This window comes from Mobula hypostoma, chromosome 4 (genome assembly GCF_963921235.1).
Source record: "Mobula hypostoma chromosome 4, sMobHyp1.1, whole genome shotgun sequence".
In the NCBI taxonomy this organism is placed as follows: Eukaryota; Metazoa; Chordata; class Chondrichthyes; order Myliobatiformes; family Myliobatidae; genus Mobula; species Mobula hypostoma.
Window position 1 is genome coordinate 151,146,289 of NC_086100.1, and position 23,735 is coordinate 151,170,023.

Below are 23,735 nucleotides of genomic sequence, written 5' to 3' on the forward strand. Positions count from 1 at the left end.
GTATCCAAGAGTAATAACGTATGTCACTTCATTGCACAGACTAAATATTGAAGACGGTTGTGGAAGTTGTAAAGATTTACAAAGCACTGGTGGGATGACAATTTACAAATCAAGTACAAATCACCAGTGATGCTGAAAATTTGAAGCCTTGCCCAAATGAACAATTATTGACTGATATATCAACTCTTTCCCTACTTATGTGCTTTGACTTTGAGATCTTCTGAAATATTCTGTCTTTAAATTAAGAGTCGGCAACTCCACACAACTCAAGTACAGATATGCTTATGTCAGAAAGATTAAGTAATAATCCAATTGTGAACAAAAATGAGAGCAAAGTCAGTTTTATGTTCTGAAAGCAAAGCCATCACGAGGCTTGCTGTGGATGTTGTGGATTATCATGTTGTGGATAGTGTGGAGGGCAGTCAGAGGTACAGCGAGACATCGATAGGATACAAAACTGAGCTGAGAAGTGGCAGATGGAGTTCAACCCAGATACGTGTGAGATGGTTCATTTTGGTAGGTCAAATATGATGACAGAATTAGTATTAATGCTAAGACTCTTGGCAGTGTGGAGGATCAGAGGGACCTTGGGTCCATGTCCATAGGACACTCAAACCAGCTGCACAGGTTGACTGTGTGGTTAAGAAGGCATACAGTGCATTGGCCTTCATCAACTGTGGGATTGAGTTCAAGAGCCAAGAGGTAATGTTACAGCTGTATAGGACTCTGGTCAGACCTCACTTGGAGTACTGTGCTCAGTTCTGGTCACTTCACTACAGGAAGGATGTGGAAACTACAGAAAGGGTCCAGAGGAGATTTACAAGGATGTTGCCTGGATTGGGGAGCATGCCTTACAAGAGTAGGTTGAGCGAACTTGGCCTTTTCTCCTTGGAGCAACAGAGGATGAGAGGTGACCTAATAGAGGTGTACAAGATGAAGAAAGGCATTGATTGTGTGGATAGTCAGAGGCTTTTTCCCAGGGCTGAAATGGCTAACACGAGAGGGCACAGTTTTAAGGTGATTGGAAGTAGGTACAGAGGGGATGTCAGGGGTAAGTTTTTTTAGAGAGTGCTGAGTGCGTGGAATGGGCTGCTGGCGACTATGGTGAAGGCGGATACAATAGGGTCTTAAGAGACTCCTGGATAGGTACATGGAGCTTAGAAAAACAGAGGCCTATGGGTAACCCTCGGTAATTTCTAAAGTAAGTACATGTTCAGCACAGCATTGTGGGCCGAAGGGCCTGTATTGTGCTGTAGGTTTTCTATGTATCTATGAAGCAAGTGGAAAGGTAAGATGGAAGAGGTAGAGAAGTCAAAGCAAAAAAGAAAACCTGAAAGGTTAGTTCAGACTGCCACTTAAATAGAGGACATAATAATACATAGTAAATAAGAGTAAATGATTGCCCCTTCAAGCCTCTCTGAAATAATTCTACTGCCAGGATCAAAGTAAAAGGAGAACATGCTTTGAAGAGTTGTTTATAGAAAACATGAAGACAGCAGATGAATAGAAATGATAGAATTATTATTTTAAAATAGGACCCATTATAATATTTAAAAGGCATGGTAAAAAAGCAAAATTGTTAGCTTGTTTCTATCAGAGCTGCAGTGTGTGCTGTTCTAGAGAGCTGAGTTGATGGCTCCAATGATCTTTTCTCGATATAGAAAATGCAAAGTAAATGTTACTCATGGACAAATAAAAATGAAAAAGAATATATTATTAATTGTTTAGACTTTTTCAGAAAATAACTACAAATTGTTTGCAAGGTGACCTCAAAAGCTCGTTTCAGTCTAGATCAACTGAAAAACTCAACAATGACTGATAGTACCTATCTGACCCTTGATAAGTAGATAGAGATGATCTGACTGAATAGCAGAAAAATCTTAGGGAGCTGAATGGTTTATTCTGAAGTGCTGCAGCGGTCTCAAGATTTCTGACCTAAAGCAAGGATAATATGCTGCTGCAGAGCACAACAAACACATGTTCAGATTTTAATTCCAAGTTCATCATTTTCACACTCAGTTTATCATGAGCCAGGTTTCAATTACTTTTTTCAATAAAGCAGCTTATATTGCTTGAATGATCTATGGTTAATTGTACAATGATCTTCCAAGAGATGCATCTTAATTGTTAATCCTGCAGTTGGAGCCTTTTGGAGCAATTTTGCCCTTCCATCCTTCCCAGCACACATGACACTGTCATAGATTCAAAATTTAAAATACAGAATAAAATCATAATTGATATTGAACAAATTAAAATATCAAAAACTATAGCCTTCTCATAAGGATGAGTAACTGGATCATGAGACACCAGGAAGCAAATAACTGATCATCTGTACTTCAACGTTATTAAATTTAAAAAGCACAATTAGTTTAACTGGTACTTTAAATCTATTTCGTTCATACCACTACAAAAGTCATCAGTGTTGAAAAATGGAGCATTTGATGGGTAGTCAGCAATGCAATGTCAGCAAATAATAAGAAACAATTGTTCCTTTTACTGTGGGAAGGATTATTAGATGGGTTGAAACACACAGTAACTATTTCCTATTCCAGATCTTCTGAACCATACTGATGATAACATCAATTTACTGATGAACTGTAAGCATTCTGAGCTATTAGCATGCCTCAAAAAGCTAGGTCAAGTATTAATAAACCTTTTATTTAGGGAAGACATGGAGCCAGAGCTGGAACAGACAAGCTGCTAACTAGATAAGTTGAAGCTAGTTATTGCATTTAAGTATTTTAAAATGTATTGTTTGTTTTAATTTTGCATAATATGCTTCCCACAGCATAAATCTGACAAAGCTGGAAGAATGAGAAAAGGTCATTTGACTAGTCAAGCTATTAACAAGAGGCCATGTATGACCGCATCACAAATCTGTCTTGACCACACTAATTTTGAGTTCCTACCTTACAGAACAATGAAGTTAACAGTCTCTTTATTTTTAGTAAATATTTTAAATAAAAAGGGATGAAAATTTAAACCTACAGGATAAAAATGTGGAAATGAAGCCAAACAGAAGAGTATTCTCAATCGCCATTGCTGAATAAATTATTTTGTGGGAATGTGGACCAACAAATTTAATCCACTGATTATTTTATATTACAACTATGGCATAAAATCTCATACATGGGTTAAATAAACAATAAATTCACTACAAATATTAGCACAAAAATTTAAAAACACAAAGTGAACAAGAGTAAGTTTACAAGTAGCAGAAGATAATCAGTTCAATTATATGCTGTATGATTTGCGCTGATGCCACTGCTTGTACCTTCTACCTTGCTGTAGCTGGTTGAACATGTCCAGGGTATGGTCGTCGTGTGCTTGTTGCCTGTCTCTGTCTAGCTAGGAAGGATTGTCCTGAACCAGTGCTGGCAAGTCTCTCTTCTGCTGCTTTTTTGTGAAGTGCCATACCCTAATATCAGAAACAAAATAAATTGTAAATTAAAAATAAAATGATGGAAATAGTTAGCAGTTCAGAAAGTTAACATTTCATATTACAAACTGTACAGAATGAGCAGAGTTACTGAATAGTCCAAGTTCTGATGAAGAGATTTTGACCTGAAAAGTCACTTAATTCTCTTTCTGAAGACACTGATTGAATTGTAGAATGTTTCCAGCATTTTCTATTAAAGACGCTGGCAGGGTTAGATTGTAGCAAAATGGCTGGTGCACTTGAGAAAGAACAGAAATAAAAATCATTACAGTGGGTAATAGATCTAATTTTTTTGTTTTATTTCTTTGGAAAAGGGATGACCCATAAGGGATATTATTTAAAAGCTTTTTTAAGGGAATAGTTAAATGTAATTCTTACATGCTTGTGACTGCAGAACAATAGATAGAATCTTGAAAGGAGCATGGGAGTGTAAAATCAAATGTTCTGTTAAGGTAGGTGTGATGAAATTTAAGGAAAAATTAAAATGAATATTTGAAGATGTGAACAATGAAATGAATTTTCAAGGGACACAAGGCTGCAGCTTTCTCTGTGTTTCTACTTATATGCTCCCACTTTATCTCTCTAGACACCTTGTATGATGTTAACCCATCTCTTTTCCCATTTTTCACTATTAACAATTTATCCATTTTTTCATATTCTTACCATGTTATACCATGCACTAACAATTAGCTTCTCTTCATGATCTCTCTGAATCTTTGTCTTCTCATATTCTTTCTAAAAGCAAAATGTTTTGGAAAAAATAAAGATTTTAGCTCAATAGACTAAGTCGTCTAATTCCAAATGGTAAAATACTTGAATTAAGCACTGATAAGTCAAATACAAAGGTAAATAAGGTAGCTGGAGTGAAAAAATTCTGTACACAACCTGCTAGATCATTGAAAACATTGGTTTTCTAACTCAACACAAAATTAGGAATACATTTGATGAAAGGAAAGAAAGAAAGATAGAGCTCTTTATTTACATATTTATCAAATTGTTCTTGAAGTAGGTGTAGATCTATGTAGATCTTGATGTAGATAGAAGAACGTAGATGTTATTCTGCAAAGAAGATAACAACTGTACTTATTCGGTAGCTTTTACACTTTATTCATTACACTTATTCTCGCTCAATGAACTGTGTAATGGTTTGTACAAAATAATAAACTAATACAAGCTGTTATTATTCAATAGATCACACTCCAAAAATAATCTCTACATTACATGCACTGCCTATATCATTGCTGATGAGAAAAAAAAATCTGAAGTTAAATGGATAAGCTGGATAAGTTGTTGTTTTCTTGGAAACAAGAAAGGTTAACAGGGATCTGATGAACACACTTAAAATGAAGAAGTGCTTAAATAGAGTGGATATGAGGAATTGTTCCATTGCCAGAATGGCTAGGAACCAGAAGTCAAAGAATGAAGATAACTGGCAAGAGCACCAGAAGAGTAATGAAGAAAAGCATTTTTATGGAGCGATTGGTTAAAATCTCCAGAGGGAAATAAGAGGAAGGTTGAAATATGATTTTCTAACAAGAGCAGGAGAGTAAGGGTTTCAGATCACCTGGATTGCTCTTGCATTTAACCTGCATGGAATCAAAAGGTTAAATGGACTTCTCGGCTGCGCTATTTGTGATTCTGTGAAATGCTAAATCGAGTAATGGTATGTAACATTCCCACCCTCTTCTCATTCTTCATCCATGTCAAGTCAGGTTGTCATTCATGGTTAATTGCCAGCAGACAGGTTAAAGGGAGGAGTAAATTTAAGAGAATCGTGATTGCACCATTTGCAGTCTGTAAGTCCAAAGAGACAATGGTTTTATTGTAAAGTGGTACTTAAGGAGCAGTATTAGATGTTTGAATACCATTATCTTCTATGGTCTCTGATTCACTATTGACCTTAGACACCACAATGTTTGCTCCGGTGGTGGTAAGTATTTTATCCTTCGTAAGCTTAAGACGAAGCTGTGCCTGTACCAGGTCAAAATGGTATTAGCTAATCAGGTATCAAGCACAAACCAAATGGGGCTGTTCTTGTTCAATAGATGTAATTAATTCACAATGTAAGGATGAATGCAATTATCTAAATTCTGGGAATAGATTAATCAAGTCAGAATAAAATGTAGATAAGAAAACAGAAATACATTTACTGCTCAGTTAACTTAAAGAAAAGTATCATACCGATAAGGAATGCAACATTCGTTCCTTTTCTTGCAGTTGATTTTTCAGAGACTGAACTTCTGGGGCTGCTCCTTGGTTCTGCTTAGGGTCCAAAGTTCTGATAACCTAAAAAATAAAGAACAATTATGTTCAAACATTTATTACTTAGTGGCTAATTTTGAAGAAAAAAAACAGGACTAATACATAGAGGCATCTTAATCAAACATAGAAAGGCTAACTCAGGGAGTATAAGCACAGGGTATTCTCATGACTATGCAAGTCAATATACAGTGGTATTAGAAACTTAGCAAACCCTATAGAACCTTCCTCTGTTTCTGCATAAGTTTGACCTAAAATATGATAAGATCTTCACACAAGTCCCAAAACTAGATAAAGAGAACCCAATTAAATAACACAAAAAAAACATTTATACTTGTTCATTTATTTATTGCTAAAAATATTACATGTATTTGTTGGAAGAAAGTATCTGAACCATTGCCTTCAGTAACTGGTGTGACCCCCTTGTACAGCAATAACTTCAACCAAACGTTGCCAGTAACTGTTGATCCGTTAAAAACGTTGTGGAAGGTCCTGAAGCAAGCAGTTCATGCAAGGAAACCCACCAACATCCCAGAGTTGAAGCAGTTTTGTGAGGAATGGCCTAAAATTCCTCCAAGCCAATGTCCAAAACTGATTAACAGTTACCAAAAACGTTTGGTTGAAGATATTGCTGTACGGGGGGAGGGGAAAGTCACACCAGTTACTGAAAGCAAAGGTTCACATACGTTTTCCAACGAATACATGTAATATTGGATCATTTTTCTCAATAAATAAATAAACAAGTATAATGATTTTTGTATTACTTATTTAATTGGGTTCTCTATCTAGTTTTAAGACTTGTGTGAAGATCTGATCACATTTTAGGTTCATATTTATTCAGAAATAGGGAAATTCTACAGGGTTCACAAACTTTCTAGCACCACTGTATGATGTACATTTAATACCAGAAACTTTGTATGGTCACATGCCAGTTCCCCCCAACCCCCATTTATCCCACTGACATTGTTAATTTTCAAGATTTTCCCTCCACACAATACACTGTTCTAGCTCAAAGTCTTTTAATCCTCCTGTCACTCAATGTCATTTTTATGTGCCATTGACTAATGGCTTCAGGTGAGTTAACAATAACTTGTGTGGTTTGATTTTAAGATCAAGGAGAAACTATATCTACAGCTTCAATATAACTGAATCTCAGCCATACACAACTCAATAACTTTATTTTATTCCCCTGTGCAAAATAAACCATTAAAGAACAACCAAAGCAGTATTAGTAATCTATTAATATTAATATTAATTTTCAGAATTGTATATCTTCAGGGAGCTTAGAAATATTTAACTCACACTCTTTGCTTTTTCTAGATACTTCTTATATCTGTCCTCCATTTGCTTCATATCTTCATCCTTCTTTCTTAAGGCTTCCTGAAGCTCTTCAATCTTTTGAGCTATACAAGGCAGGTATACAACTGATCAGCTGAATAAATAAAGTTTTTTAAGTCACAGCAAAATTACAGGAATTTTCAAAAACAAATTACTTGTCACTGTGTATAGTAAGAGGGAAATCATATCTAGGCCTCCAGTGCTGAAAGAGTATGGTCAAATTTAAGATTAGATCATATATGATGGATAATGCTTAATTATTATAAATACAACAATATAATAAATATTGCTTTAATCACATCAGACTGATCATTTTTAAAGGAGTATATTTACTGTATATATATATTTTTTAAATTTTTTAAAAACTTACAGCTGTTATTGTATTTTGGTTCCAAGTCATCAATGTATGCTCGTTTCTTCTGAAGCTCTGTATGAGCTTCATGAAGCTTCTCCCTGAAACATCCAACACCAGTTCAACACCGAGACATTATACCACCAAGGCATTGAAAAACATTACTAAATTTTTAGTATCTTACAATAAACTCCATGAAAAGATTATGATCATTTGTTAGAAACTGAAAAAAAAACTAAGGGCTTGTAAAATACCAGAAAAACAGATATTGCACAAATTAAAAATGCCTTCAATGAAATTAAACAACTTTTTGAAAGTGCGGATATGTTACCAATAACCATTAATGTCATTTGGTCAATGTTATAAAAAATTCTTCTTCCTTGACACAGTCTTTCCAAGTCTGTATGACATACAGAATTTTACAGCATAGGAATAGGCCCTTACGTCCACAATATCTGTACTGACCATGATGCCAATTCAAACTGCACATCTATCTGCACATAGCCTAAATCCCTCCATTCCTTGGCTGTTCATGCATCTGTTCAAATGACTCTTAAATGTTGCTAGTGTATCTGCTTCCACCACTTCCCCAGCAGCACATTTCAGGCACCCACCACTCTCTGTGTAAAATTAAACATATCTCAAATCCCCTTTAAACTTCTGCTCTCTCACCTTAAGCCTATGACTTCTAGTATTTGATATTTCCACACATAAAAAGATTGTGACTACTCTTTCCATGCCTCTCCTAATTGTATACACTTCTATCAGGTCACCCCTCAGCCTCCACATTTAAAATAACAATATAAGTTTGTCCAATCTCTCCTCATCACTAATACTTTCAAATCCCGGCAACATCTTGGTGGATCTCTTCTGTATCCTTTCCAAAATTCCACACCATTCCTTAATGGTGTCCAGACTCACACACAGTGCTCCAAATGTCATTTAACAAAGAAATCAAACCAAGTTTGCCCATTCTCTCCTTAATGCTAATACTTTCTAATGCACACAACATCCTGATGGAATAATGGACTTTCCTTACATCTCAAAAGGCAAAACACATAAAACGCTGGAGGAACTCAGTAGTTAAGATTGCATCTGTTGGATTGGACTGTACAACTGTTAATGTTCTTTGTTTAACTTTTTTATGCTTGTTTGTATTTTTATATATTTATCTATATAAGTGTAATTGTTCAGTAGGTTTTCCAGTGGTTGCAGTTGCCTCTGTATTTTTTAAGGAAACTTCTTAGTTTCAGTGGCAGCTATCATGTTACTTGATTAAGGGCCATCTTACAGGTTAATTTAAGCTACAGAATTTTCAATAGAACGTGCGTTATCGGTGGTCTGGTATAAGAAGACCAGACCACATTTTATCAGTCTCTTTGCTCTTTCTTTTCCTCCTGTTTCTTTTGTTCTTGTAGCGCTTAATAAAACAACTGTAAGAAACAAATTTTAAGCATTCTTGACTCCTGAAAAACCTTGGATGACAAAAGCATAAGGATCCAAATCATCCTTAAACACATTTGCTGCAACCACTTCTTCTTTACATTTCTCACTTGCTTTGTTCTAACACTCTTCTGCAGGAATGACACGGGCTTGTAAAAGTGCCTCCCAGGCATACCAAGTACTCACAGGACAGCCTGACTTTTAACCTACTCAGTTCCATTTCAGCCCACATCTGCTGCTCAATACCAATCGTTACAGATATCTGCTGCATGACACTTTACTACTCCACAGGAGCAGATGGAACAAGCATATGCAGCTACCTGCACTGAAGGACATAGCTATAGACCACTGCAGCAAAGAAACAGGCCCTTTGGCCCATCTAGTCTGTGCCAAACCATTAATCTACCTAGACTCATCAACCTGCACCTGGACCATAGCCCTCCATACCCTTCCCAGCCATGTACGTATCCAAATTTCCCTTAAATGTTGAAATCGAACCCACATCCACCACTGGCATTAGCAGCTCATTCCACACTCTCACCACCTGTTGAGTGAAGAAGTTTCCCTTAAACATTTCACCTTTCCCCTTTAACCCATGGCCTCGAGTTGTAGTCTCATGCAACCTCAGTGGAAAAAACCTGCTTGCATTTACCCTATCCACACCCCTCATAATTTTGTATATCGCCATCAAATCTCCCCTCAATCTATGTTCTAGGGAATAAAGTCCTAACTATTCAACCTTCCAATTTTATTGATATCTTTCCTGTAGGTAAGTGTCCAAAACGACATACAATATTCTAAATTTGCCCCCAACCATCTTATACAATTTCAACAAAACATCCCAACTCCTGTACTAAGTACATTGATTTATGAAGGCCAATACGGAAAAAGCTTTCTTTATGACCCTATCTACCTATGATGCCACTTTTAAGAAATAATGGAACTATATTTCCAGATCCCTCTGTTCTACCACACTCCTCAGGGCCCTACCGCTCATCATTTAAGACCTATCCTGCTTGACCCACCCGCCAAAGTGCAACAGCTCAAGCCTGTCTGCATTAAATTTCATCTGCTATATTTCAGCTCATTCTTCCAGCTGGTTCAGATCCTGCTAGATTGCACCCCCAGTGTTGGTGCAATCCGCAAATTTGCTGGTCCAGTCTACTGCATTATCATCCAGATCGTTGATATAGATACCAAACAACAATGGGCCCAGCACCAATCCCTGCGGCACACCACTAGTCACAGGTCTCCAGTCAAAGAGACAACCATCTACTACCATTCTCTGGCTTCTCCTGTAATGCCAATGTCCAAACCAATTTACTACCTCATCTTGAATACTAAGCAACTGAGCCTTCATGATGAAATTCCCATGCAGGATCTGGTCAAGGCATGTAGACAACAGCCACTGCCTTGCCTCATCAACTTTCCTGGTAACTTCCTCAAACAACTCTATAAGATTGGTTAAACACAACTGTCTTGTGACTGGCTTATTCTTAGAGCCTATCTTAAACAATGGAACATTTGCTATCCTCCAGTCATCTGGAACATCATCCATGGCCAAGGGTGTTTTAGATATCTCTGCTCGGGCCCCTACAATTTCTGCACTAGCCTCCCACAGGGTCCATCTGATCAGACCCTGGCGATTTATCCATCCTAATTTGTCTCAAGAGAGCAAACATCTCCTTCTCTGTAATCTATATAGGGTTCATGACCTCACTGCTGCTTTGCCTCACTTCTATAGACTCTGCTTCCATCTCCCGAGTAACTACAAATGCAAAAAAATCCATTTAAGATCTCTCCATCACTTACGGTTCCATGCATACGAGGGGTGATTGATAAATTCGTAGCCTAAGGTAGAAGGAGTCAATTTTAGAAACCCTAGCACATTTTATTTTTCCTACACTTACACACTTAGTCCAGCAGTCATGGAGCATATGGATCCCTTCTTTGTAGAAGTCGGCGTCTTGGACCTCCAGAAGTGGTCCACAACAGGGGTGATTAATAAGTTCGTAGCCTAAGGTAGGAGAAGATGAGTTATTAACTTCAAATTTTCTGCACTTTCACACAGAGTTGAACTGCACGTGCATGTAACGAGAGCTGTATAACTCATCTCCTTCTACCTTAGGCCACGAACTTATCAATCATCCCTGCTGTGGACCACCTGAAGGTCCAACAAGCTCTCGTTACATGCACATGCAATTCAACTCTTTGAGTAATAATGCAGAAAGTTTGAAGTTAATAACTCATCTCCTTCTACCTTAGGCCACGAACCTATCAACCACCCCTGCTGTGGACCACTTCTACAAAGAAGGGATCCGTATTCTCCATGACACTGGACTAAGTGTGTACATGTAGGAGGGGGCTATGTTGAAACATAAATGTGGTAGGTTTTCTAAAAATAACTCCTTCTACGTTAGGCCACAAACTCATCAATCACCCCTCATAAAATTTACCATTCTGATCTTCCAGAGGACCAGTTCTGCCCCTTGCTATCCTTTTTGCTCAATACATCTGTAGAAGCCCTTAAATTCTCCTTCACCTTGTCTGCTAGAGCAACGTAGCGTATTCTTTTAGCCCTCCTGATTTTCTTAAGCGCATTTCTTATACTTAAGTACCTATCTGCCTATACTCGCCATGCGCCTCCATCTTTTTCTTAACCAGCACCTCAAAATCTCTCAAAAACCAAGGTTCCATAAACTTGTTATCTTTGCATTTTATTCTACAAGAACATAAAAACTCTGTGCTCTCAAAACTTCACTTTTGAAGCCCTCCCACTTACCAAGTTCATCTTTGCAGGAAAACAACCTATCCCAATCTACATTTGCCATATTCTTTCTGAAACTATCAAAATTGGCCTTTCCCTAATTTAGAATCTCAACCAAAGGACCAAACCTATCCTCTTCCATTATTACTTTGAAATAAATGGCATTATGATCATTGGACATAAAATGTTCCCCTAAACAAACTTCTGTCACCTACCTGCCCTGTTTCATTTCCTAACAGGAGATCTACAAACCCATTTCCAGAAAAGTTGGGATATTTTCCGAAATGCAATAAAGACAAAAATCTGTGGTATGTTAATTCACGCGAACCTTTATTTAACTGACAAAAGTACAAAGAAAAGATTTTCAATAGTTTTACTGACCAACTTAATTGTATTTTGTAAACATGCACAAGTTTAGAATTTGATGGCTGCAAACACACTCAACAAAAGTTGGGACAGAGGCATGTTTACCATTGTGTTACATCACCTTTCCTTTTAATAACACTTCTTAATCGTTTTGGAATTGAGGATACTAATTGTAGTAGATTTGCAATTGGAAATTTTGTCCATTCTTGCTTGATATAAGACTTCAGCTGCTCAACAGTCTGTGGTCTCCACTGTCTGATTCTCCTCTTCATGATGCGCCATACATTTTCAATAGGAGATAGATCTGGACTGGCAGCAGGCCAGTCAAGCACACACACTCTCTGTCTACAAAGCCACGCTGTTGTAGCCCGTGCAGAATGTGGTCTGGCATTGTCCTGCTGAAATAAGCATGGACATCCTGGGAAGAGACGTCGCCTTGATGGCAACATATGTCTCTCTAAAATCCTAATATATGCCTCAGAGTCAATGGTACCTTCACATATATGCAACTCACCCATGCCAAGGGCACTGATGCACCCCCAAACCATCACAGATACTGGCTTTTGCACCTTTCGCTGATAACAATCTGGATGGTCGTTTTCATCTTTGGCACGGAGAACTCGACGCTCGTTTTTTCCGAAAACTAGCTGAAATGTGGACTCATCTGACCACAGCTCACGGTTCCACAGCCTTTCGGTCCATCTGAGATGAGCTCGAGCCCAGAGAACTCGCTGGCGTTTCTCCATAGAGTTGATGTATGGCTTCCTCCTTGCGTAATATAGTTTCAAGTTGCATTTCTGGATGCAGCAACGGACTGTGTTGAGTGACAATGGTTTTCCGAAGTACTCCCAAGCCCAGGCGGCTATAATTGTCACAGTAGCATGACGGTTTCTTAGGCAGTGCCGCCTGAGGGCTCGAAGATCACGCGCATTCAACAGTGGTTTCTGACCTTGCCCTTTACGCACTGAGATGCCTCTGAATTCTCTGAATCTTTTCAAAATATTATGTACTGTAGATGTTAAAAGAATTAAATTCTCTGCAATCTTGCGTTGAGAAATGTTCCTTTTGAACTGACTAACAATTCTCTCACGGATTTTGGCACAAAGGGGTGAGCCACGACCCATCCTTGCTTGCAAAGACTGAGCCTTTGATGGACACTACTTTTATACCCAGTCATGATACCTCACCTGCTACCAATTAGCCTGCTTAATGTGGAGTCTTCCAAACTGGAGTTACTTGAATATTCTGTGCACTCTTCAATCTTATTTTAACTCTGTCCCAACTTTTGTTGAGCATGTTGCAGCCATCAAATCCTAAATTTGTGTATATTTACAAAATACAATTAAGTTGGTCAGTAAAACTATTGAAAATCTTTTCTTTGTACTTTTGTCAATTAAATAAAGGTTCACATGAATTAACATATCACAGATTTTTGTTTTTATTGCATTTTGGAAAATATCCCAACTTTTCTGGAAATGGGGTTTGTAATACCACACTCTCTCCAGTTGGGATTTCTATGATTAAGGAAATTTTCCTGATCACAGTAGACAAACTCATTGCTATCCAGCCCTTTTACAATAAAAAGGGTCACAGTCAATATGTGGAAAGTTAAAATCACCTACTACAACCTTGTGTTTTTTGCAACAGTCTGGGATCTCTCTATATATTTGCTTCTCTAAATCCTACAAACTGTTGGGTGGTCTATAATATAATCCCATTAACCTGGTCATACCTTTCCAAATGCTCAGTCTACCCGTAAAGCCTCACTAGATGAACTGTCAAGTCTGTCCTTACTGAGCACTGCCATGATATTTTTCCTGACTAGTAATGCCAACCCTCCCCTTTAATCCCTCCCAGTTTATCATCTAAAACAACAGAGCCCCAGACCCCCTCCTGCAACCAAGTCTCACTTATGGCTAGCATCATAATTCCACATGCTGATCCAAGACTTACACATCTTCAGACCTTTTAGCTTCCATTGCATCTTCTCCTTAGTAATAACAACTACACTCATTTCTGCCACTTAACATTCAAATTTCTGACATGTTGTTGGAGACTTCCAAAGTGATGCAAAAACTCATTCACTTCTTCCGCCATTTGTTTATTCCCCATTACTACCTCTCCAGTGTCATTTTCCAGCAGTCCAATATCCACTCTTGTTCTCTTTTACTCTTTATATATCTAATAAAACTTTTGGTATTCTCTTTTTATCTCATCTCCTCTTTCCCCTTCCTTCACCCACTTCCCTTTCCCTTTCTTACTTTCCTCCCATCTTCCTTCTCCCTTCCCATCCCATCATCTCCCTTCATTCTTCTTTCTTCCTTCCCTCTTCTGTCCCCTCTTCCTTCCTCCATCCACTGATTGACTTGGCCTGAGCTCCTCTTCTGTGCCTGTTTCTCATTATGCCAAATTTTTTAGTCTTTCAAATACTTACCTATTGCCACTTTAAATGATGTTCCAGAGATTCACAGAGCGCTGGGAGAAGATGTTTCTATGCACATCACTTTTAAATGACCATTCCCTTACTTTGTAGTTATGTCCCCTTGTTCATGGCTCTCTCATTGGTGAAAACACCTCAATATCTACCCTGTCAAGCACCTTAGAAACTTACATATTTAACTAAAGTCACCCCTAAATCTTCTGAACTCCATGAATACAGATTCAAATTATCTAGCCACTATTCAATCAGGACAACTCTCTCTCATCCTAGAAATTAGACTGGTGACTTTCTACTTCCTTCCCGCTTCCCCTCCCACCACCACCCCTTCAGGTTCTCCCACGCCCCCCCCCTCCTTCAATTCCCCCTCTTTCCCATTCCTTCAAAGCAGATATCACAGCATCAGGATAAAGCAGTTAGGACCGAAACCAAAATTTTTCACAATGAATGTGAATCCTTAAAATTCTCTATCACATTGAGACACACATGATCAGTTATTTAGATGGTAATAAAAAAAGAGAGATTTGGATGGTAAAATGGAGCTCAAGCAGAAATTAGCATGTTCCTAATGAATCATGCATCAAATTTAAAAATTTCTGACTCTTACTTGAACATTAAAAATAAACTGTTTAAGTAGTGGGTAATTTGGAAAATAGATTTGGATTGCTTTTAAAATATGATTTTTCACTTTTATTTGCCATGTCCTTTTATTTGCTAAGTCCTTTTACCACTTTTCCTTTGTTGAGGATACAAGAAAGTATTGTCTGGGCATCGCTGGCAAGGTGAGCATTTGTTGATCTATAGAATTCAACTTTTTATTCCATTTTGGACCAAAGCTGTGATGATGTCTTGAGCTGAGTGCCCTTGGTGAAACCCACATTGAGCAATGGTGGGCAGCTCATTGGTGAGTTGAAGCACCTGAAAGCTCTTTCCACATTACTTAGTTTCACCTTGTTGATTATTCAGAGATGACAGATTGGGCAGTATTAGCAAACTAGAATTTTTGAAAAGGATTTACAAAAAATATTTCCACATACCATTAAGCATATTGAAAGTGTTGAGACCTTTTTAAAAAAAATAGTAACAGTATAACATTATGCTAATGCCTTAGTAACAAACTTCTGCAGATGTCCTGTTGAAAGTTGAACTATGGTCCTGTACGCCAATTTGAATGCACAGGAACTTAAAAAATGAGCGCCACAGCAGTGTAACAGCTAGCACAACACTAGTGCAGCTCAGGGCGACAAGAGTTCAGAGTTCAATTCTGATGCAGTCCGTCAGATAATTTGTACATCCTTTCCATGAGTGTGTGGGTTTCCTCCGTGTGCTCTGGTTTCCTCCCACAGTCCAAAAACATACTGGTTAGTAAGTTGATTAGTCACTGTAGATTGTCCCTTGATTAGGTTAAACAGGTTGGTTGCTAGGTAGTGTGGCTCAATGCGCTGGAGAGGCCTGTTCCATGCTATATCTCTGAATAAATAAACAAGCTGCAGAGTAGTCGACTCTTCACAATACACCATGGGTATATCCCTCCCACCAGTGATAGTATTGACAGGAGGTGCTGTATGAAGAAAGCAACACCTATCATGAAAGACCCCACCATCAGGACCAGGCATCTTTTTGCAGCTACCATCAGGAAAGAGGTAGATAAGCTAGAAGTCCCACACCACCAGATTCAAGAACAACTACTTTCCTTCAATCGTTTAATTCATGAACTGGTAAAACCCTCATCACTACAATTTAGCAATACTATGGTCACTATTCACTACAGTGGACTTGCGTTTTTTTGTCATAATTGTGTTCTTTCTTGTAAAAATAGTGGATCATTTATACAAGTTTTTCTTGTAAAGGCTGCTTATGTGATGTAATATGCCTGTGATTTTGCTGCAAGTAAGTTTGTCATCACACCTCTATATACAAGTACTTGTGCATATGACAATACAACTCAACTTTGACTTTATTTGCCCTATTCAACATTTCTTTTAAGGAGTTTAAAATCATACTTACAAATGTTCATCCAGTTTCTTTTTCAGCAAAATTGACTAAAAAAAAGATACACAAATGTAAGTGATAAAAATGAAATACTAAGTACTAAATGTAAAGCGAACAGAATATTGAAGTACAAACTTAATTAGTGCAACTGTACAAATATTGTGATTTTTGAAGTTTCAATATTTCAGTTTGACATTAGTAAATGCTGGCAGTTAGCAAGGTAAGATGTTACTTAAAAGAAGGCATACTCACAATAGCCTACAGCAGATGGCCATGGCAAGAAACAGAGATAATATGTTAGTATGAAGCAAAAACACCAGCCAGCAGAAGAAACTCTTCAGTAACAGATGAACGAGAAAAATTTTAAGCCTCTTAATTTGTGGCACATGTATGTTTTGTCTGTCTTCTCAGCTGATACCAGTAGCAGCTCCTTCATCTCTCCTGATCTGGAGAACTTTATTCATACATATTTCTTAATATCCACATTGTTTTCAAGCAAATGAGTGGCTTCCAGTTTCCACACTAAAACACAAATGATATTTACAGAAATGAAACAAATGTACAGGCTGCCATTTTTGATCATTATGTGGAGCAGCATCCAATTTTCTGACTATTGCTGAAACAAATGGAACACAGAAAGGAAAGACTAAGGGAATAATAATTTCTAATGTTACTTTATAATTAAACATTCCTATCATACAGAAAGTTATTTTTCTTAAATTAATTTCATAAATGCATAAATTATTTTGCACACCCATAGAAGTTTCACTATGAAAAGCATATAAATTGTGTTTTTTAAATTCAAAGGTCTAAAAATGAAAGAAGTCCTGCCTCAAGCACATTATTGTGTTAAAGGAACACAAGAAGGATGCCAGATAGAACTAACTCACTTCTAGCTAATTCATACATTGGTAATGCTGTAAGCATTCCTCTCAACCCTCTCAGTCTGATTGCCAACTGCTCTCTTCAAAGTCTGGAACCTTTTACAAACAGTTCCAACTGACAGGAATATATATTATTTCAGTTTAAATGTAATTTCCAGCACCAAAGAGTGCTTTGTCTTTGTATATTTCTGGGCAATACAAAATTATTTTTAAAAATGTGCTCATGAGTTCCAAATTCCCTGTTGCACAATAGAAATACATAATTAGTTAAAAATATATATCAAAGATGCTAACCCATGCTAAAATAAGCTTTACTAATCTGTTAACAGATTCTTGGTCTTAATGACTGTGAAATAACAGTGCTGAATAACATAGATATATTCTTTGAAACCTTGTCCAAGATGCAAAATATACTTGTCAGTGCTCTGCATCTTTAGGAAAGTACATTTTGACCCAGTTTTATTTTGCATTATTTGTTTGGCATTTCCTAAATTAGAAAAATAAAATAATGGCATTCACAATGATAGGTTACCAATGTTACACACAAAGCAACCCAAGTTCATTACTAATTTAAAAAAATACAAACAGTACTTTTCCCCTTGTTGTCAAGGATATGCACTCCTCATTCTTTCTTCAATAGTTTTCAGCAAAAATGAAAATAAAACTATATGTGAATATGTATTGTAAATGTTTTGCTAGAAATTGACTGAAATATTGGATGTAAAATAAACATATCTAGAAGTTAAAAGAAAAAAGTAGAACATCAAAAAGCTACTGCACTTCACTGGTCAATGAACAGGTGTTAACCTCCGTGGCATCATTAAGCTATTTACTTTTTTAGCAGTCAAATATTTGTATGGGAGGATCAATCGAGTTAAACTGGCAAATTGGAGACTTGAACCTATAATATCCCAGTAGCTAGCTTCAGTTCCCAACTACTGGAGAAGAATTCTAATATTAAAATGAATAGTTTTTTTTTGATAAAAGCAACATAAGCAATGACATGAAGGGTGACGCTGCTTTGTCAAATGACATACTGCAAGACAGCTGATTTTGAAAAAGCTAAGAAAATAAACTGAAGACAAACAAAATGGCAAAGGCAAGAAGGTTTCAGCTATTTGAAAAGGATTTCAGTTAATTGGTTATGTTAAAACAATTTATGCAGTTTATGAGCATAATTTTGAACTAAGAATGTTATCACAAGTACTTTTTAACCCAGTAGGTAACTCACATCTTCAGCCCTTGACCCCTGATCCTGTAGTGCCTTCTGAAGTTCTTCAACCTGAGACTGTATTTCCAATATCCTCTGATTGGCTAGCCTTTTAACAAACAAAAAATGAAAAAAAATTCAGTTATCTATATAGAGCTGTGCCTCTCTCCCTTCTGCAACTGTCCTCCTTTAATTATCTCTTTTTGATGACAATTTGTTTCCTCTGTCTCACACATTTTCCACAGTTGTCACCTCAAAAAACTGCTGATATCAACAATGCTGTTTCAGCAAAATCAAAGTCTGCACTTCCAAAATTGAGGTCCCAATCTCAAACAACTGGTTCCAATAAGCTCGGTACAACTACCACATACCCAGCAGCAGACTCCTAGAGTAAGCACTTTATTTGGGTTCCCACTAACTTTGGTAAGAGATTTACAGGAAGAGAGAAAAACCACTAGGTGTCAACAACAGGAGCATATAAAAGCCACATCCCCAACTACCCATCCATTGCTCCATCAACACGGTGGCAGCGTCTGCGTATCCTGCATTGGACTCCTCAGCCACATCAGAATGCATAGGACTGTTGTGAAGCAAGACATCCTTGGTCGAGGGTCTGCCTAAGAAACAGAAGGATAGAGTCCATTGACTCTATGGAGCTGTCAATGCTATGTAAGAGTACTTGTAAGTGACTCATAGTAGATCAGAACTCTAACCAAGACTATTACAGTCTCTGCTCCTATAACTTTGGCCACATCTTTCCCCAAGGATCTTAAGAGGTTAGAATGCTGCTAAGTGATTTTCTGGCATATTCGTGATACTACAAGTACGTGCATCTTCATTCCATAGTGTGTTGCATGCCACATGTAAGATCCTTAACGAAGAGTTTTTTAAATGCTTTATGCCCCAAATTTGCTCATAGTAGATGATGAAGTGCATACTGAGGAATTGACTAATCCCATATATAGTTATCTTCTAATTTCTGATTTCCGCTGAAATCCATTGCCAGAATTGGATTTATGAAGATTTTGTTTTAAAAAATTGGAAGTTATTTTCAATAACTTCCCCACAGCACTGCCACTGGTTCTGCTTGTGACCTTTCCAGATTACTGGCACATGATTCTTTCTTTAATAATGTATAATTAGTGAGTTTCTAGCTAATATACACAGCTAGTGATATTTCCTTTAAAAATTGATCTTTTTCATAAAAAGCTGATCTTTCGGCTGGCTGGTGGTGCAATGACATCAGCGTCAGACTCTGGAATGGAGGTTCCTGGGTCCACTCCCGAGTACGCTTTCCATCTGTGCCAGGTTCAGTGTCGAGATCGCAACTCGAACTCGTAAAGGGAAAAATACTGTGAAATGTCTGTGTGAGGAGTGGCGCGCGACAGTCTCTCTCTCTCTCGCTCTGCGCCTTGTAAAGGCATGAAAAAGACATCGTCCCACCAACATGCACACGCACGGACGCACGCAGATGCACATACACACGCACCAAAAAAAGCTTATCTTTCAAAAATAGTGAAGTAACCTGTTCAAAATTGAGAACAGTTTCAAAATTAATAAAGTGCACATTAGCTATTTTCCTCATTAAGCAACCTTCATTCATACAAGATACTGTATGGTAACGTAATTGGGAGAAATGTACAAAATTCACAACCACCAACACTGAGTTAGTTGTTGCTTTAAAATTCTGGCCTGACGTGATGACGCTGTTACGTAAGGATTTTTAGCTTACTTTGGTTGTGTAGGTTTTGGAGTTCAATAAAATATGTTATGGGTTTTGTTAAACATAAAATGCCTCACTTCAGCTTATTTGCATAAACCTACAATACCATTATGCTTTATATCTCTGGGCTCTGTGGCCTTTCATGTATAATATCCCATTCAACCATCAACTTATCATCTGCCTCATTGAAATCAGCATAGCACAAGTTGAATTCATTTGTTCATGCAACACACAAGAGAAATGCTCTCTAGAAGCCACCGTACAGTTCCACTATTATACACTGAACCACTAAGAATAAATCAATTGAAGACATATATACAATTAACATAGTACATAAAAATATTCATCACCTGTTCTCAGTCTCCAGTTCACTCTCTCTCCTATTGGCATCTTCCAGTAAACTTTGTAGTAAAGCTATCTTTTCATTATCGGAGCCCTCTTGGTTTAACTTCAGGATTTTGTTTTCATGTTGCAATCGGATAAGTTTTTCCCTACAAGGTCAGAGATTTAAGATAATAACATGAGACATTAAGGACTAATTTTTTAAGCTATTTCCTTTTGCATTATCACCAGGTCTCGTCACGTATGAAGTACAGTAGTGCTCTATTTACTTTTTAAACTTATGCTGCAAATACTGCATACCTTACACTAAATGTCAACCTTCTGGAATATATTTTATTATTTGTTCATTTATTGGTGGTAATATTACTTTATGTGTTCTGGGTGAGTTATATGTACTGTGTTGTGTACCTTGGTCCGGAGGAATTTGTTTCTTTTAGCAGTATACATGTACATGGTTGAATGACAATAAACAAAAATGAACTATTTCTATATTGATCCAAGTTGCTGGTGAACACAGCAGGCCAGGCAGCATCTCTAGGAAGAGGTACAGTCAACCAAGGGTCTCGGCCCGAAACGTTGACTGTACCTCTTCCTAGAGATGCTGCCTAGCCTGCTGCGTTCACCAGCAACTTTGATGTGTCTTGCTTGAATTTCCAGCATTTGCAGAATTCCTCGTGTTTGCGTATTTCTATATTCACATTTCCATTCAGTCCTTCCCATTTCCTCAATATACTTTCTATTTTTCTCATGATTTACCTTTGGTATTGTTAATCTTAGCTCCATCAGAAGCTTCCCATCTGAATTTCAATTTAGTATTAATCTATTTATCCATGGAAAGCGATATACTATGATGTTTACCTGATACTTAGTTCACCTTATAATTATTTTGTTCTGAGTAACATGTTTTAATGTTTCTATATAAGCTCATCTAAGTACAAAGCTCCTGACCTTAGAACTAAACAGTCCATTAATAAGTTTTCATTCAAACCTCAGCTGAGAAAGGTTAATTTGCATGCACACAATATTAATATTCACATCTTCAGTGGCTCTAGTAAAGAGGCAAGGAGGGCAGACAAGAAACCCATACCCAATAACTGTCGATTTTTTTTATAAGCAGTTTGAATACATGATTACAACTCACTAGCTTGTTCGTTGTACAAAGACATTTACACATCATAATATTCGAATAGCATTGTGGTCTGAGATCTATCAACCTTGTCTTTACTAACACTGGATTTCCAGCATTTCACAACCTATAATTACAAATAGTGCTGAGGTATCAAAATGGAACTCAAGTTTATTTGGAAAAGGTTAAAGAAAAAGATTCTGAAATTAAAAATATGAGAAGCTAGAAAAAATATTAAACATCAGTGCAAAACAACTGATGTATATTATATATCCTAAAAGGCAGCCCAAGTTCAATCACATTATTTGCCTATGAAATAAATTATACTCTTATTGAAAGAGATTAGCAAATCTTTTAACTTACTTAATTTCGGGGGTTATTATTTCTGCTGCTAAACTATCCGATGCCTCTTGACTATTCATTGGAATAAGTCCTACGGAAAATATTAAGGTTACAGTGTTATTATAACTGGATGCAATTACTTGTGTTAAGTACATTGTATTGTTTGCTAAATTACCAAAGCAAAATACAAATAAAATATTAATTACGAACCTGCTGTGAGTTGGCCTTGATGCACTTGAACACAACGCAGTTCTTCAATTGTCTCCTTTAAGGAATCTCTTTCTGTTCTTAGCCTCTAGAAGTATTTGAGTTTTAGAAATATGACAAAATCTTGTTTGGATTCAAAATATTACAAAACTTTGTGAATGTGTTAAATTTAAAATAAGCTCTATTTCCCCAGTTAATAAATGCTTCATGTTTTTGCAAATATAACAAGTATTTTGTTCAGAGATTCCCAAAAACTTTTGCTACAATACCATATTGCTTTCAACAGGTTGACTGAAAGAGGAAAAGAGTGTATACAAATAACTGCTGCACCAATGTAAAGCTTATAAATAATCTATGATAGTTTGTCAAAATAGACTTCAGTTTCAAATATAGCTTAAGTATCAGACTTAGTTATAAAAATCTCAAACAAACTAAAAAGAATCTTACTTCTTTTTCTTTCTGTAGGGTGTCCACTTTCTCTTTCAATCTTTTATACTCAAATTCCATTTTGTCTGCTTTTTTTGACTCCTCAGACAATCTGCTTTGAAGCTCTACAACCTGAATTAATAAAGAATTGTAGAATTTAGAAACATAATTATTTTCACTAGTCCTCCTAATTATTAGTTTCGGAAATTCAACAACCAATGATGCAAAACGAACACAGCAACTTGAATGTTTGCTCCACAAACATTTGTTAATGTGGGAGTAAGCCTTCAACATTTAAAATGACAAAACTGCAGCATGAGAGTAAGAAAACAGTCATAGCTAAGAAGATATGAATATTACTCTATTCTTCCATTTTATATACAAACTTTTTCCTGCTTTGAAAAGCATCCACGACATTATTAGAAATAAAATCATGATAAGTGATAGAGTTCATCTTCAATTTTCTATTAGTTTATGTAATTATGATTTTGAGCATCCAGTGTACCTCTCTTTCAACAGGTAGATTTACTGCATGGACTAACAAATATGTGACATGCCTTTGTCTGTGTCCAGAGTTTCTGGGTGAGAAGAGAAGACATGATCAATACATAGTTCTATCAAGAACAGAAGTATGACACCTCAATCTGGTTTATCTGTTCCTCTCATTTTTAGACTGGTAAACCTGTTATAATTTGTCAGCACCTTTTACCTTATTATCAGGATTATTATGTTTTGAAACTAGTTCCCACATTGTTTGTGATCTCTTGCACTTTCTTGCCTTACCCTTGCTATTATAAGTACTAAACTGCTACAGTCATAGAGCTATATATTATGGAAACATTTTTGTCCATAAGATCCAGATTGACTATCAAGCAATCCTTTACACAAATCCATTTCATTTTTCCATAGCTCCCATCAACTTACTTCAGGTTTTACCAATCACCTGCACACCAGAGACAATTTATAATAGCCAATTAAGCTACCAACCTGCGCCCAGAAAAAAACCATGTCACAAGGAAAAACAGTCAGTACATGAATTCAGCATTTAATCCAAGTAACTGGACCTGTGAAGCAGTAAATCT

The 23,735-nt window shown here is 36.9% G+C and overlaps 1 protein-coding gene across 4 annotated transcripts in view; it reads right to left on the reverse strand.

Moving 5' to 3' along the window:
• hook3 (hook microtubule-tethering protein 3) overlaps window positions 1–23,735 on the reverse strand; it is a 108,442-nt gene that overhangs the window by 11,605 nt on the left and 73,102 nt on the right. For 2 of the 4 annotated variants that reach the window (XM_063046712.1, XM_063046714.1), the window contains 11 exons: window positions 22,675–22,785; window positions 22,231–22,315; window positions 22,042–22,111; window positions 20,561–20,701; window positions 18,509–18,596; window positions 16,409–16,443; window positions 7,407–7,489; window positions 7,001–7,101; window positions 5,621–5,725; window positions 4,103–4,174; window positions 3,282–3,418 (listed from right to left, as the gene is read on the reverse strand). In XM_063046712.1, the coding sequence (XP_062902782.1) occupies window positions 3,282–3,418; window positions 4,103–4,174; window positions 5,621–5,725; window positions 7,001–7,101; window positions 7,407–7,489; window positions 16,409–16,443; window positions 18,509–18,596; window positions 20,561–20,701; window positions 22,042–22,111; window positions 22,231–22,315; window positions 22,675–22,785 (1,028 nt within the window). Of the gene's footprint in view, window positions 1–3,274; window positions 3,419–4,102; window positions 4,175–5,620; window positions 5,726–7,000; window positions 7,102–7,406; window positions 7,490–16,408; window positions 16,444–18,508; window positions 18,597–20,560; window positions 20,702–22,041; window positions 22,112–22,230; window positions 22,316–22,674; window positions 22,786–23,735 lie in introns of all 4 variants that reach the window. The other 2 variants (XM_063046713.1, XM_063046715.1) reach the window with 1 other exon arrangement.